Source organism: Argiope bruennichi, chromosome X1 (genome assembly GCF_947563725.1).
Source record: "Argiope bruennichi chromosome X1, qqArgBrue1.1, whole genome shotgun sequence".
NCBI classification, from domain to species: domain Eukaryota; kingdom Metazoa; phylum Arthropoda; class Arachnida; order Araneae; family Araneidae; genus Argiope; species Argiope bruennichi.
The window spans coordinates 95,102,976-95,121,126 of NC_079162.1; the positions used below are offsets into that span (position 1 = coordinate 95,102,976).

General features: G+C 27.8%; 1 protein-coding gene across 1 annotated transcript in view; it reads left to right on the forward strand.

Annotated features, from left to right (window-relative positions):
- LOC129959148 (uncharacterized) overlaps positions 1-12,747 on the forward strand; it is a 28,655-nt gene extending 15,908 nt beyond the window's left edge. Inside the window, exons 15-22 of the mRNA XM_056071970.1 lie at positions 2,068-2,189; positions 3,442-3,522; positions 3,639-3,719; positions 3,835-3,952; positions 5,093-5,177; positions 6,783-6,922; positions 8,303-8,373; positions 10,500-12,747. Coding sequence (XP_055927945.1) covers positions 2,068-2,189; positions 3,442-3,522; positions 3,639-3,719; positions 3,835-3,952; positions 5,093-5,177; positions 6,783-6,922; positions 8,303-8,373; positions 10,500-10,596 — 795 coding nt within the window. The 3' untranslated portion in view covers positions 10,597-12,747. The remainder of the gene's footprint in view (positions 1-2,067; positions 2,190-3,441; positions 3,523-3,638; positions 3,720-3,834; positions 3,953-5,092; positions 5,178-6,782; positions 6,923-8,302; positions 8,374-10,499) is intronic.
- Positions 12,748-18,151: the final 5,404 nt, after the last annotated feature.

The window sequence follows — 18,151 nt, forward strand, 5'->3', positions numbered from 1 at the left end:
TTTTTCCGACGCCATAAATTTTGAGATGAATGTATACAAAAAGCTGGATTCCAAGATTTTTAAATGTTTGAAAATAATTGTTAAAAAAAACCGAGATTAACGTTTACTTGGACTTTTTAATTTTTTGAAGGTATAGTGGATGTCGTTTAATGGATCACAATTAATGTTATCATTCGTTTTATATTATTCAGATCTATGGGTCCTTTTGAGAGTATTCAAATATGCATAAATATATATGTTTAATTTTATCACTTTTGGCCGATCTTTCATTTTCAATTGTTGCTAATGTTGACATTCATGAAATTTCTCGTTCTAATTGTAATTAAAAATCTGGCTGTCATTTTCCTCATGGATTTTGGTTCATATCTTTCTATTGGGGCTAGATCTGTCTGGATTGGTTTAAAAAGACAGGAGACTGTTGGAATCTGAACAACCACACGCCACTGTTACTTGTAACTGAATAATGAAATCAAAATGGCTTAAAAAAGAATTTATTTCAATCTTAAAAATAGATTTTAAATTCTTGACAGATATGAAAGTTTGCCTAAAATAAGTCTCTGTAGGAAAGGCGGCACAGTTAAAAATTTTATAGCCTCTTTGTAAAATTTTGTTAGCTTTTTGTTAGCAAAATCAAGCAATAAATGTTGATGATTCTAAAAGGCAAGGATGTGTTGAAGCAAATATGGATTTCTAACGAATGTTGAAGTTAGTTAGGCACTTGATATTTTGTAACGCAGCATGCAACGTTTTACAACAAATATGAACAATATATAAGTGAATTGTTATGGAATATTTGTCATCAAGCAACATTTAATGAATTTTTAAAATTTTTATCCTTGAATAAATTATAAATAGCCTTGAAATAAGTATTTTTATTCTTTTCCTTTCATATGATAAAAATGTAGTTGATTTCACCCAATTCAGTTATTGTTTTCAGTGATTTAATGCTATCAAAATGATTGCAATGTGATTGGATTAAGTAGCAATTACTGCATTTTCCTCCCATTTTAGTATTTTAATTGAACAAGTACTTCTCTCATTAACTTATCAGTAATTGTACAAGCAGGAGCGATGCGATAATCAATTTTACCCAATGTGTGTTAAGGATTTTACTTATGTTCTACTGCATTGGGAACAACATATGGCTAACTTTCTTGACAGTTTGCTACTATTGAAGATCAAAAGCTTATGGTTGTTTAGAAAATTCTTTTGGGTTTAGCAACCATGAATGTTTGAATCTCTGACCATGATGGAAAGAGAAGCTCATGCCCCCCCCCCTCGCCACTTTGTAAAGGAATAATTAATTTCGATTTGATTCCTGGTGCTGATCTTTCATTTATATACATCTCCAAACCCCTCGTTTCTTATTTTAGAAAAAGCCAGGGTAAGACAAATTAAGAAAATACTTAAAGAACTTTCAGTTTCCAATTCTATGAGTTATCATAATATCATCCCGGTAAACCAAAAATTTAGTATGTTAGTCTTTAGAATGGTCACTTGGGGAAGTTTTACTGAATAATATTGAATGTAATTAAATAAATATAATTTACTGAATGTAATTACATTCATTTAATTACTGAATGTTTCTAAATGTAATTTCAATTTAGTAATAGTATTTCTGTTAGCTTATTGTGCTTTTACAATTTTTATTTTGATCTATCCGGTCTTTGGCTAAAAAAAGGATTCAATGCTTTTTAATACTTTGATGAAATAATATTAACTTTTGTAATCGTTTTTTTTTTATCTTTATTATAAATAGTTCTCATTTTTTTTAGTGATTTTACGTTTGTATTTTATTTTTTTTTCATTTGTATTATATTTAAGTTCACCAATGTATTCATTGTATAGTTAAATTATTCATATTTTTCTTCTGTGTTTATATTTCCACAATTCATTATTTTAATATTTTAATTTTTTCGTAAGTCTGCATCATGTCTAAATGTATTTTTGGGGGATTTCAGCTACTGAAACCTGACCGCAAAATTTTATTTTTGTCAATACGCTCTTACTTGCCCGCCGTATTTTTTAACCACTATAGTTATTTACATCCATATTACTTCATTGCAGGGACCAGAAAATATATCCCAAAATGATAAAGGAAATAGCCAATCAGAGATTCCCACAGATGTTAGCCAATCAGAGATTCCCACAGATGTTAGCCAATCAGAGATTCCCACAGATGTTAGAAGGTAATGTTGATATTATTTTTTACCTCCTTTCATAAATATTTATTTTTCCCTTATAATGTTGTGTTGGTTTCATAACTGTTGTCATATTTCGGACATAATTATTAATATCATTCATACACAACTATTCTTCAGAATGTATAAGAATTGATGTATGTATTTGGTAACTTCTATGCCAAAATGCAACGTTCACATCAGGAAATACTACGTTTTTATATTTATGTTGGTAAATTCATTGCAAAAGATATAATTAGAAAGAACAACACTGTTGCAAAAGTCAGTCTTTAAAAATTCTAGTTGCATTTCCATTTAAATGCTCAGACTCTAATTATTTTTTTTTTTTTTTTTTAATATTCTGTAGATTTTTTTATAGCCGTGGCATTAGATTTTGGATTCCAATCTAATCCCTGTGTATAAAAATTGTACTTTACTTTTGTGTTTCATGCACTGCATGTTCATCAGTTTGGGTGTAAATTTTCTGTTATCATTGAACATTAACTAGAGGAATTTTTCTTTTATATCAGAAATTAACTGTTATAAATATGAGTAATTTTTCATATATAAAAATAAGTTAATTTCCATTGAGAGCATCTTCTGTATATATTTGTTTTTCTGTAATATGTTTTATGCTAATAGACTTTTATTTGCTTTATTTCATTTATAAACCTGTGGATCTAATTGATAAGAAATTAATTAATATAAATATAAGTCAGCAAAGTGATTCTATAAATCTTCTTGAAAAATGTCATTTTCATACATACAAATAGGTTGATTTACATTAGGAGCATCTCCTGTATACATTTAATTTTCTGGACTATGTATTATACTAATAGCTTTTCCTTTCCTATATTTCGGGTATAAATCTGGGGATCTTATTGATAAAAAATTAACTAATATAAATAAGAGTCAGCATATTGATTCTGCACATCTAGTCGAAGTGTAAATCACTTTTCATATATAAAAAATAGTTGATTTCCATTGGGAGCCTCTCCTGTATACGTTTATACATCTGGAATATGTATAATATTATTTTATTTTCATTTACTTTATTTCTGTTGAAAAACTGATGATTTAACTGATCAAAAAATGACTGATATAAATATGAGTCAGTAATGCGATTCCTCAGATGTTGCGAAAGTGTAAATAAATTTTCAAACATACAAATCACTTAATTTCCATTAGGGGAATCTCCGGTATATGTTTATAGTTCTGGGATTTGTATTATGCTAATAGATTTTTATGTACTGAATTTCAGTTCTGAACCCGAGGATCGCCCTGATCAAGAATTGGGTGATATAAATGTTAGTCATCCGTATCATTGTTTAATTCCTCATCAGTAAGTAACTTTTCATACATACAAATAGGTTGATTTCTATTGACAGCATCTATGGTATACATTTATTTTTTTGGAATATGCAACATGCTAATAGATTTTTATTTACTTTATTTCAGGTATAAATCTATGGATCTACCCGGTAGGATACCTAATATAAATATAAGTGAGCAAAGTGATTCTGCAGATCTTGTGCCACTGTAAGTCTCATTTATGCATACAAATGGGTTGATTTCCATTCGGAGAATCTTCTCTATATGTTTATTTTTCTGGAATATGTATTATGCTCATAGATTTTTATTTGCTTTATTTTAGGCGTGAACCTACGACTTTAATAGGTATCATCCAATACATTAAGAAAGATTTTATTATCCTTTATTCAGATTCAATGGAGCTGACTATGACTAACGTTGCAGTCCTTGGGTATATGGAAGTGAGTAACATTATTTTATAATAGATTATGAATTTTTTTTACTTTCCAGTGCACAAAGCATACAAATATAAAATATATTACTATTCAGAATACAAATACTTCAGAAATCTAAGCGTTTCGATGTTCTTTCAGTTCGAAAGACACATTTTCCTGTCTGCAAGCATGATAGCTCAAAAGCTTTTTGAACTGAAATTTGACTTGCGATCTTCATATTCTCCATATAAAGTTTATAGATTTTTATCAAAATTTGAACAAGGTTTGTTTGTCTATTTGTTTGAGTACAAGTTTAACACGATAACTGCAAGACTTAAAGAGCTAGATGTATAGTATTTTTTACCTGGGTCTAGCATCTAAAATGTAGATTTACATCACATTTTCAAGAAAATCTGTTGAGAACAGTCTGTCAATCTTTACTCTTGCATGCCTTTAAGTGTGATTATTTAAATATGTAATAACTTAGGTAAATGAAATTTAATTCACAATTTTAGCATTTAAATGTAGATGCTATTAAGTTTTGAACCAAATCTGTGAAACAGTTGATTGTCGATCATTTTATGCTTTTACAGGCATGTAAACGTGGTAGCTGAAAATTGTAGACTTAAATAAAGTTCGATATGTATTTTTAACAAGCTTGTGATTACAGTTGCAGTTGTGTGTGAAATTTTGCTGTCAATCAAATGATAAAACCGCATTCAAAACAATTTGATTTAAGATTTATGGTTTAATAACCATATGTCAGTAATTAATCAAAGAAAAAAATTAGAATACGAAGATTGCCCTCAGGTTTGATCTTATAACTATTTTTTGCCAATGGCCTGCTATTAATATGTAGTTAAGAGTGATTTTCTTTGCTATATCTTGCAAAATACAATATTCTCCTGTGAGCACTCTGGGCATTCACGACCAAGGTTCATAGTTTCATGCGGGATGAAGGAGACGATGTTTTTGTATCAGAGAGTTTGTGAGAAAATTTCAGGGCAGATTATTTTGCCTGATTTTAATAAATATTTTATTTAAACTATGGGATGCATTTTGTAAGGTATCAATATTTGTTTGAAATTAACTAATTATTATAGTTTGCTATTAATAGTGGATTTTTTCTTGTTGTTTCATATTTTCTTGTTTTTCTTTATTTTTTAGAGACTTTTTGCTGATAAGCGCTACGGAAAATTGATGAGACTTATGCTTTGTGAGCAGAGGAATGTTTTACGAATGTTGGATGAACGTAAGATAATTTCAATATTTTTATCTTTTTAATGACAAGAGAAAGGAATGTTTTACAAATTTTGGATGAACGTAAGATAATTTCAATATTTTTATCTTATTAATGACAAGAGAAAATAATCTCCAGTTGTTTGATATCCTTATTAAAGAAAATATTAACCCTTTGTTTCTCTATTCCTAAGGTAAAAATTAAAATATTCAAATTTGTGAAATAAAAAAATAAAGCTCTAGAATAAAAGTCGATGATTTATAAAATTAAAATTTGTATATGAGTATACTTTTGCTGATAACTCAACCCAAAAATTTATTTACCGTAAGTGAAATTTTGCATGCACAACACATTAGGTGATAAAGTGCATCTTTGGATTATCCCTTAGAAATTTTAAGAAACTGGATCGCAATTTTAACCTTTTCTTTATGGGCTGTGCATAATTTAGACGAGTAAATTAACTATCAATAAAGAAAGTGAAAATAATAACTCTCTAGTTGTGGAGATATATAAATGCTCTTGAAATTATTTGAAAAACATGGACAATAGTTTTCACGTTTAGTCCTCAGAATTCTTATTCTGAGACAATATTTCAGTGCTTTATATTTTGCTCTTGTTGTTAATAATAAATCGATACTTCTGCGGTAGCTCTAATTCTGTAATAGTAAAAGATGACAAATACGACTGATTGCATGTTGTAAAACCAAGTGCAAGTGCTTAAAAACATGACCTGCAAAGGCAATTAATTTCGGTTAAAAAAGTAACTAATATGTTTTTCGAAATAATCATTTTAAGAAATAGTCAAATTAGTAGCAATTGTAAATTATTTAATTTAGTGAAATATTTATGAATTAATTTTAGCGTGTTTATGTTATTAAATATTAATTTTTTTTATTATGTTGCTGACTATAAATTTCATCATACTAAATATTTTATTAAACTTAAAAATGTAAAACTTTAAATGTCAATATAACCTAATTAACATTATTTTTAATTATGTTTTACATTTAAATTCATCAATCTATAGTTAAAGTAAGCCTAAATGGCAAACGTTTTCACTATATTTGCTTTTAAAGTAGAAAGAATTTTAGTAGTCTTTGTTTGGATATAATCATTGTATTGGTGAACATGAAGTAATTATTTTTAGAACAAACTGGCTTTTTTATGTTCGAGTTTTAATGTAGAATGAATTGGATAAATTCCTGCAGTTATTTTAAGTATGAATAAAGCAAAATTAGTTTGGATGAAATGTTTTTAAAAATGCATACAATGTCGTTTGTTAATAAAGCATTAATGCATGTATTAAAAACTAAAAAGATTTCTTTATATAAAATAGATATCATAAGCTAAAAATCTTGAGATGCTTATTTTAATTAGTCTCATTCGTTTCAATTGGTTTTAATTTATAGTAATAAAGTCTCAAAAAGCCTCTACTTTTAATAAATATTTCTTGCAAGTCTTTGATTTTTTTCTGATCAAAAAATTAGTTAATAAATCCTTATCAAGAAATTTGCTTATTTAATACCATTGATATTAGAATTATTGGGCATCAAGAATGTAGTATTTTTGTAATGTCCCTTTATTTTCCTTCCTTTTTAACCCCTTTTATCTTTGCAGAAGAAAAAGATGATGAAGACTTGAAACGAGTTGTTGATTGGATTGATTTAGGTCGAAGAATCGAACAGCTGCAAAACCAGTTGCAACCAGGTGCTACTACAAAACTAGTAAAGCGCAAATTAGCAGAATCCACTATTCCAGTTAAGTTTATTGAGTGAATTTTGTTTTACTTCCTGTTTGATTTTACATAGATACTTTTTTAATTTAAAAAAATTATGCATTATTTAACTTTTTTCATACTTATAAAATTCACATTCGTAAGATAAGAACTTTTTAGTCAATTTTCTACTCTCTTCCTGATGTGCTAGAATTATGAAATTATTTAAAATTGTGTGTTTTTGATAACAGTTCAAAAGGTTTGTACTTTAAAAACTTAGTTGTCAGTTAATCAAACAACTTTAATAATATTTTAATTCTGTAATAAGCACAATTTAGGGATCGAATTTGAGGGAAAAAATCTAGTTGCAAGAATTCATCATAATTGTAATCGTGATATATGGAGTCGAGTATACTAATAATGAAAATATTTTTTTTTTCTAAAACACTCTTTTATTAGTATTTTTAAATTTAAAAATGTGTATGAGTCACCGAAAGCAATATAAATAAGAAATTAAGTTATTACAATTATATTAAAAAGCAATTCTAAACCATCATTAAAAGTTAAAATATGCTTTACAACCACTCAACAGTGACCAAAACCTAAAACAAAATCGTCCTTTCAAGTTCTGTTGTGAAGGGATGCCTATTCTGAATGATTTCTTTTATTATTCTTAATCGAAACGCTTATTGCACATATCTCCTTTTTTTTTTTTTTTTTCCCCCTTCCCTGACACCATAAATTTTGAGATGAATGTATAGAAAAAGCTGGCTTCAAAAGTTTTTAAATGCTTGAAAATATTTTTTTAAAAAAAGACAAGATTTACATTTACTTGTACTTTTTTTAATTTTTTGAAGGTATAGTGGATGTCGTTTAATGGATCACAATTAATGTTATCATTCATTTTATATTATCCAGATCTATGGGTCCTTATGAGGGTATTCATTTATATATAAAAATATTTGTTTAATTTGATCACTTTTGACCTAACTTTCTTTTGTGTTTGTAATCGATATTAACTTTTGTACTTGTTTTTTTTTTCTTTTTTTTAAATCTTTATTATAAATAGTTCTCATTTTCGTAGTGATTTTAAAATTGGTTTTTGAAGTTTTTCATTTGTATTTTAGTTGTATTTGTATTTTAAGTTTCATTAGTTTTTATGCCTCGAGCACTTTCTGCGTGAATATATTCATTGTGTTGTTAAATTACTCAGATTTTTTCTTCTGTGTTTATATATCCACAATTCATTATTTTAATATTTTAATTTTTTTTTTCCAATTCTGTGCCATGTTTGAATTAAATTTATCGGGATTTCAACTACTGAAACCTGACCGTAATATTTTATCTTTGTATATACACACTTACTTGACCTGCTGTATTTTTAACCGCTATAATTATTTACATCCATACCACTTCATTGCAGGTACCCGTGATCAAGATCATCAAACGAAATGAGAAAGAGAACGAATCACCGAGACCCACAGTTGCTAGATGGTAATATTGATATTATTTTTTACCTCCATAAAAATTTATTTTTTTCCTCTATTAATGGTGTGTTTCTTTCGTGCCTGTTGTCATATTTAGAACATAAATATTAATATTTCATACACACCTATTCCTCATAATGTATGAGAATTGATGTCTGTTTTCGATAACTTTTATGGCAAAAGGATACGTTCACACCACGAAATACTATGTTTTTATATTTATGCAAGTAAATTCATTTCAAAAGATGTAATTTGAAATAACAGCACTATTGCAATAGTCATTCGTAAAAAAAAAAAAAAAAAAAAAAAAAAAATCTAGTTACATTTTTATGGAAATGCTTAGGTTCTAATTTTGTTTTTAAAATATTCTGCAGATTTTCGATAGCTGCGACATTATATTTTGAATTCCAATCTAATATATGTGTATAAAAATGTTATTTTCAAAATTTGTTCTAAAAATAAACTGACATCTATATATTTAAAACATTCAACCAAACCCCAGTATTAAAGTCATTGCCTGTCACCCATAGTTTGGCAGTTAACTAATGAGCCTCTAAATGATTCTAGAAAGGCCTGGAGTTGGCTGATTAAAAAATAAATAAATAATCCTGATTTGTGTATGATGGGGAAAAATTAAATTTAATTAATGACTAATTTAATTTATTTGAGCTTTAAGAGGTGTTCAGAGTACATAACGTAACAATTATAATTCGGATCAGTTTATTAGGATTAATTTATCAATTAGATGGGATTAAGGTACAAAATGTATTAAAGTGATTTTTTTTCTGTCAGAATTTAGGTGTAAAATTGGGGAATCAGTTAAGAAAATCCTTCCAATTGTGGATTTTTTAAAATCTTTTTATTATTATTATTATTATTATTATTTTCTGTTCTGTGATCTTTTACCTTAATTTTAACTGTTTGTGAATTTTCCCAAATTAATGATGAAGGCATTGAGACGGAAATTAGAAATCGAAGTCTAAAATAAACATTTTACTTGGGTATCTGTTTTCCCAGGTGTCATAAGAAGATGGTGAAATAGGCCGTCTTTTCTGACCATTTTTGCACTTTTAACCACTACAATTTCTAACTCTATTTAACTAATCACTCTTAAGCACATTTCACTATTTTGAATTGATCATTCACTTTGAACACTCTTGCAAAAAGGCAATGATATTATTTTCCTTTTCGTTTATTGTGCTATGTTCTGTAGGTAGGTCTGTTATTAGGTATCTGTATTTCATGTTTTATTTAATTCATGGTAATTTCTTCAATCTGTAATTCTAGATGCTTAGAGTTTCAGGGTGAACATCTTTATATAAAAAATGATATCTTAGTTTCTAAAGACTTCAATTAAAAATGAGATCTTTGAGGAGTTTTAATCGAATTTTTTAATAAACGGAAATATGAAAGATTTGCTTAACTTGATTATCTGTTCATTCTTTACACATTAGTAAACAGCTACTAAATATATCTTTTTCAATAATAAAATCTTTTTTAGTTTAGCATGTATCGCTTCTTCTACCAATTTTTCATTACGTTAGAATAAAAGTGAATTCTGCAGATTTAGAAAGCATGGAAAATATTTCTCTAACAGGTTATATGTGTCATTTGAATGGCCTGGTGAATCCTTATTTAGATCACTACTAAAGGGGTTATTGACACTTCAGCTGTAATTAGGAGTTGCTTTCTTCTTCTCTGTGCCTTCTGGGGCGAATATTGCTCATTTTGCTATATAAGAGGCTCTTTTTCTTTAAAGGTCTTGCAACCACCATCTATTCACCTACATTTTCATTAATTCTTTCTGAATATTATGTTGTTTTCATCATAAAATGGTTGATTGATTGATTTAATAACATGAATTATGTATTTTAATTAACCATGCATGCTTATGCATGGATTAATTAATTAAATGCATTGATTTGTTATAAACTCACTCACTATTAGTACATTGATTGTTTGGTGTATCATTTTATGAAAGTTTTTATTGATTTATTTGCCACTTAAAATGCATTTTTTAAATGACTGTGATTTCTTGGATTCATTTTTATATACCATTATTCTTATGCGTTATATAATTAAAAAAAATGCTTGTTTTATTACTCTTGTGTTATATTTACTTTATTTTCCTAGTGATGACGATTGGGCTATGATACAAGATCTTTCTGACGATATAGACAACATTCACCTGTCTGAGGAAGAAGAGGAAGAAGAGGAAGAACCTCTGTAAATTCGTCTTGTACTTTATAAAAAGATTTGAACGAAGATCTTTATGTCTTCTCAAATATTTTTTTTAAATGTGAAATGAGCTTTTGTGCATATCGAGAAATTTTTATTAAAATTATTGAATAATTATGACGTAATTTTACATGACATTTTCTGTGAATGACAGTAATGTGTAAAAGTCAGTACATCATTTGAGGTTTGACGAAATTTTCTTGAAAATGCTGTTCATTCTGAAGATTTAATGTCTTGCTTCTTCCCATTTTGCTTAAAAAAAGCTTTTTATTTCTGTCATTCTATACACATTGGAAAAAAAATTAACGAAAAATTATCTTTTACTTTTCGAAAGGAATAGTAATATGAATCAAATGTGTGAATTGTCCGAAGAGTGAATTTCATAGTATAATTTGTATTCGAAGTTTTTTTAATGTATATTATGCTTTGTGAAAAGGCATTTCTTCTTCATCATCATTTTCTTAAAGAAGTATTCACTAATATGTGTATACGAAACCTCTAAATTTTTATAATTTTCACTGCAGAAGCATTTTACTGTATTTTAAATCAACAGATCATGAATAAACATTTTCTTTTCAACGAGTTTATGTGAGCCACAATTTTTCTTTCTTCTTGAAGATATATCTTCAAGATTCTACTGTCTGAGAAACAACCTCTGTAAATTCGTCTTGTACTTCACAAAAAGATTTGAACGAAGCTCTTGTATGTCTTCTGAAATAATTTTTTTTAATGTGAAATGAGCTTTCGTATATATCGTGAAATTTTTATTGAAATTATTGAATAACTATAATATTTTAAATTATTGAATAACTATAGCGTAATTTTACATGACTTTTTCTGTGGATGACAGTAATGTGCAAAGGTCTGTACTTCATTTATGGTTTGATGAAATTTTCTTAAAAATGCTATTCATTCTGTATATGATGATGCTATTGATGTCTTGCTTCTTCCCATTATGCTACTTTCGTATTAATGTAGTATGATATGTAGTTAAAAGGTACAGGCCGTAATTAATGATTATAGTATGATAGTTATATGGTGATTATAGTATAATAGTATGATTTACCTTTGATTTTTGTCATTCTATGCACAATGGAAAAAAAATTAACGAAAAATTATCTTTTACTTTTCGAAAGGAATAATAATATGAATCAACTGTGTGAATTGTCCGCGCAGAAGAGTGAATTTCATAGTATCATTTGTATTCGAATTTTCGCTTAAGGATATTATGCGTTGTGAAAAAGCATTTCTTTTTCATCATTATTTTCTTAAAGAAGCATTTACTAATATGTGTATATGAATCCTCTAAATTTTTATAATTTTCACTGCAGAAGCATTTTACTGTATTTTAAATCAACAGATCATGAATAAACATTTTCTTTTCAACTAGAGTTTATGTGAGTCACATTTTTTCTTTCTTCTTGAAGATATGTTCAAGATTCTACTGTCTGAGAAACAACCTCTGTAAATTTGTCTTGTACTTTATTTGTACTTTTAAATAATTTTTTTTTAAATGTGAAATGAGCTTTTGTATATATCGTGAATTTTTTATTTAGATTATTGAATAACTATAATACTTTAAATTATTGAATAACTATAGCGTACTTTTACATTACTTTTTTTGTGGATGACAGTAATGTGCAAAGGTCTGTACATCATTTGTGGTTTTATGAAATTTTCTTAAAAATGCTATTCATTTTATATATGATGATGCTATTGATGTATTGCTTCTTCCCTTTATGCTACTTTCGTATTAATGTAGTATGATATGTAGTTAAAAGGTACAGGTCGTAATTAATGATTATAGTATGATAGTTATATGGTGATTATAGTATAATAGTATGATTTACCTTTGATTTTTGCCATTCTATGCACAATGGAAAAAAAATTAACGAAAAATTATCTTTTACTTTTCGAAAGGAATAGTAATATGAATCAAATGTGTGAATTGTCCGTGCAGAAGAGTGAATTTCATAGTATCGTTTGTATTCGAATTTTTGCTTAAGGATATTTATTATGCGTTGTGAAAAGACATTTCTTCTTCATCTTCATTTTTTTAAAAAGCATTTACAGATATGTGTATATGAAATCTCTAAATTTTTTATAATTTTCATTGGAAAAACATTTTACTGTATTTTAAATCAACAGATCATGAATAAACATTTTCTTTTCAACCAGAGTTTATGTGAGTCACAATTTTTTCTCTCTCTCCATGATCATTTATTAGGTAAAGAAACTTTCTAAATTATAGGATAATAAAATTTTTAGCACGAAATAACATTATAAAAATATTAAGATTGAAAGCTTCATCAAGTAATTTTAAACTTCATGTTATGCTTAACACATTTGCTTATTATTTGATCAGACATCTGATTATGTTGTAGTCCCGAGTGCCCATAAAAACAGGAAGAAAAAAAAAACGATTACTTTTATTTCTTTTTCTGTAAACATTTAAAATTAATATTTTATATTGAATCGATTTTTTTTCATTAATGTTATCCTTATATTCTTTCAATAGACTTTGAGCTGATTAATTTCTTTCCCAAATGGAGCTTGGGCCGTGAACAACTGCCGTCATATGCTTTAAGAAAAATCAAAAATAAAATCCGCTTGATGGGTAAAAGTTTGCCATTTTGGCGAAAATTTTAAATATTATATATAAGAAGATGATTTTTAAGAATTTTTTTAATTGCCTGGAATAATACGAAATATATACTAATTGTCCACTCTAATGTTGACCCAATAGCTTATTACTGTATTAGATATAGGTATACATTTCTATTAGAAAAAATGAATGAAAGGAAGTGATTACATTTTTTATCTATTAAATGTAGAGATAAAAGAATGAAAAAGTCTCGATTTTTATACAATCTTATAAATTATATTTACTTTGATTTTTTTTTCACTCGAGTTCAATGTATTCAATCCAAAAATCAATAAATTATTTCATCAATTTTAAAAAACTTTGAATACGCTTAAATTTGAATTTTACTCTTTGTTTAATCAACAGTTGTCGCAATCGAAATGCTGCTTATTGTTTGATTACGAAAAATGTGAGTAAACCTAGGGACAGGATTTTATATTGTGGATCGCGGCACTAAATAGAAAAACATCTGTGAGAGGAAGAAAATTCACTGAAGTCTCTTTTTTTTTCTATAACTTCTTAAAGATTCTGCAATATTCATAAGTAAAAAAATGAAAATGAATTGAAAGAAAATTACATTTTTTTTTCTTTTTTAATCATTTGTTAATGCTTCGTTTTCTTAGTCAGTGGAGTTCCATCATGATGAATCTCCTCAATTTTGCATTTGTCTAGTATCAAGAATAAATAAGTAAATAAAGGTCTTGTAGATTTGAAACTGTAAATAAATGGATTAATTTTACTTAATTAATTACTTTATTCACTGAATAAAAGTACTACATAAAAAATGAACTGGTTTAGAATAAGGTGATAGAAATCATGAATAAATAATGATTAATTAATTTGAACTATTCGCTTTATAAAAGTTTTTAAGTCACATCGATAGATGGCGCTGAAAAAACCCCAAAAATAACAGATATTTGGTATCGGTTCAGTGATTCGATTGATATCGATAAGTAATTTCCATCACCGATCGTTTCATGTCGGGCAGCTCTGTATCAACCCGATACAAAGTATCAAACAGATGCTGTGTCACTCAATCCTAGTTTGTGTTACCGGGAACTTGACGGTAATGTATGTTTTATGCAGAGAATGTTTGCACTTGGGAAGCAATAACTACACAGTAGTAGAAATAAATTAATATTTATTAAACACAGGCACATCAGAAAAAGTTACGACCATCACTTCGGTCACAAAGCAAAAGTAAAAGTTATCATAAACACAGAAGGTGGCTTTTCTGCTGCTTACCATCCTACTGCTTAACATTATTGGAAAGAAAAATACATTTTATAACCAATCGTCTCTGACGTCATGACAAATAAGCAACAAGCGCGAGTTGCAATGACGTCAGACACGGTTAGCCGTTTACACAAATAATTCTGCATGATTAAATAATATTGCCAACAAGCGGCCTCCTCATGCAGATTATTTCGTCACGTTCATATTTCAAAAAGAACAAAGATTGCTAATTACTAAAAATTTCATCACAAAATTTCTTTACAGTCTCTTTAGCTAAAGGTTTAGTAAAAATGTGAGCAATATTATTTTTACTATTAATATACTTTATTTCAAAAAACTTACTAACTACTAAATTTCTCAAAAAGTGAAATCGGACGTCAATATGTTTTGTTCAATGGTTTTCTGCAGGTGAAGGAGAGAAATTTATAGCAGCTTGATTATCACAATAAATTACTGGTAATTCAGAAAAGTTTAATTTTAACATCAAATTACATTCATTAATTACATTTTTAATCCAAATCATTTCTTTTGCATCTTCCGTTAAAGATAGTCTTTTCACTTCCATAGTGGAAAGACTAACACATTTATGTTTAAATTTACGCCAGGAAATAGGGACTTTATCTGTCATTAATATTAATCCTCCCATAGAAACACGATCATCACTATTCGTTGCTAAATCTGAATCAGAAAAACAATTGAATTTTAATCTCTCAACACGAGATAAATTTAGTTTTAAATCTCTCGTGTCTCTTAAATATCCTAATAATTTCAAGATATTCCAATGTTTCATTCCAAGTGATTCTTGAAATTGGGAAAGGATATTAACAGCATAACTGATATCAGTTCTATTCTATTATTTCCATTGACAAACACATTTTTACCGAGCTTTCTGTTGCATTAATTAAATAGAAAAAGTGGTATGGGATCAGAAAATAAGAGAATATTTTCTAAAAATTGTGAAATCAATTAAGTTTTAAAAAAAAGTTTAAATTAGACTTTAAAATGCCTTTACACACACACACACACACACACACACACACATATATATATATATATATATATATATATATATATATATATATATATATATATATATATATATATATATATATATATATATATATATGTATGTATAGCCATGATTTAATCGTTTTATATATTTTACATTTTATGGATACACACTCTCTCTCACACATACATATATATGTAAACATAATTTTTTAAGCAGAATCGTGGCCGAAGACAGAGAAGACACTTTGAATTTTTAACTTCGCTTTTATTCCATCCCGGGAGACATGATTTATGTACAAGCAGAAGCAACGAGCACACCAGCACATAACGACACAAGTTCGAAAAGAGGAAAAACTAATGAAAAATTTATCCCAGTGATTATATACTGTGAGATTTTGATAGGGATTTCTCTACACGTGTCTACCCAGGTAAGGGAATTATAGGGATCTTTTAAAAGAATGTGCTAAGCTTGATATTTTTCTATCCCTTCACTCTGAGTGTGGGAACTTGTCGATCTCAGTAATTTTACAGAGCTTCTGTTGCATTAATTAAATAAAAAAGGCGGAATGGGATCAGGAAATAAGAGAACATTTTAGAATGCAGTTAATATGGGCTAAATTAAGCTGAAAAATTAGGAAATTAGTTAAATTTAAATTAGATTTTAAAATAACATTGCATATATATACATACATATAACTTTTTTTAGCCATTGTTTATTGGTGTGATTTATGCTTCAAATGGTTATTACAATAATTACATTTATTTGGCGATTAAAAATTATATATTTAATCCAGTTATATAGCACTTGTGGAAAATTTATAGCTTTAGAACTTTTAAAATAAGATAAACTGACATTTTTTTAAAGAAATACGTAGTAAAAAATATCTATCGCTTTATAAGCCATAGAAATCTTCTATAAAGCTCATGCACACTTAATAAATGTCACCTGAAATAAAATTACTTTATACTAAAAAACATACAAGAGAAAGAAAACCTAACATTCGCATGTTGTAAAATCGGTTTTATCTTTTTCTAGTTTAAGAGTAAAATAAAATTGTTGCTTAAAAAACAAACGGAATTCTTCCCCCCTCCAAAACAAAAACTTTCTCGCCTACTCTCTAATAAATGTACTAGTATATTATTTACCTCATGCCATAGGCGAGCAATAGTTGCAAAAGAGTCTATTTGCGCGCGATCTTTGGCGATTTTTTTGGGGGCAACTAATCGCTAGGAAGCGGTTATTATAAAAGTGCCAGATTAACAAATGCGTATTTTGGACTCTTTTTCCAACCAGTTAAAACCAAAATTTAACACAGAACTACAATATTAGTCATAAAATCAAGTAAAAATTTTCATATATTTAAATCATTGCGTTGCTACGTGTTTGCATGCTTGTGAAAGTATAGAACGAAAGAGTTATAGTCTGTGTATTTTCTGTAGGCGGTTCAAGTTCACATTTTCTACCGCTTTACTGATACCAGACAATCAATAGAGAGGTAGAAAATGTGACTTGAACCGCCTACAGAAAATACACAGACTATAGCCTCTTGACAGATTTGGTTCCAAATTTAATATACATATCTACTTTTAGATATTAAATTTTTGCGCCAATTTTTTTTTCATCTAGATCTTTTCATTTTGTAATTATTGTGTTAATTTAAATTCAGACAGTCGGACAGACAGATTTCCTCTTAATGGATTTCGTTTAAATTTTGATAAAAATTTACGAATTTGGTATTAAGACCATGTACCAAATTTCATCTGTCTAGATCAAAACGTTTTTTAATTACCAGGTTCACAGACAGACAGATAAAAAAGCAGACGAGTTTCCAAAAGTGCTCTTTTTGGACTCAAGGAGGTCTGAAAAGCGAAGATTCTTGAAAATCTTGAGCTGGAATTTTTTGTAGAAGACTATACTTTCTCTTCTGGCGTAAGAAAGTAAAAAGTTATCTGATATTTATTTATCTTCAGTAATAGAAGAAAAAAGTAGGTTTGAAACTTGATGAAACATTGAAATTTTAGTTTAATTTCGACAATGAAACCTGTTGTTGCAAATCATATTTAAGAGTTTGTCAAAATTACAGAAAGATTGCAAACTAAATTTATATGATTGAAAATGATTTTCAGGTGGTAATATTTCAGAAGTGATCGCTAAAATCTTCTCAATTTTGCTACTTTTTTATATCTAAAATTTTATTCAAAGATTCGAAATCATTCGAAGAGCACATTCTAAATTCCCAAAGTATATTTATGCCATTTTTTATCATTCTAAGTCAAACGGTTTAGTCTGTTATGTGACAACAGGTACAGCATTCTCTTTTAATGTTAAAAGATGTAATTTTTACTAACATTATTGTAATTATACTTTTTGTGATAATATGTACAACTTTGATGTAGTTCATCAAAGTTATTTGACATGACTAAATAAATATTAATTCTAGCCGTCTTCAACGACCTCATTAGGAGTATTAATATAATCATGTCGATTGATTTTGATTAAATACACGTTATCAAAACAAAAGAAAATGCAATTTTAAATTATTGTTACGTAGTAATGATAGCATATTTTGATAATGCAGCTTAGCGATTGATTATTACTTAGCCATCAAAGTGATGATAGTTAATTTGCAGTGAATATTAGCGAAATCTGTCCATT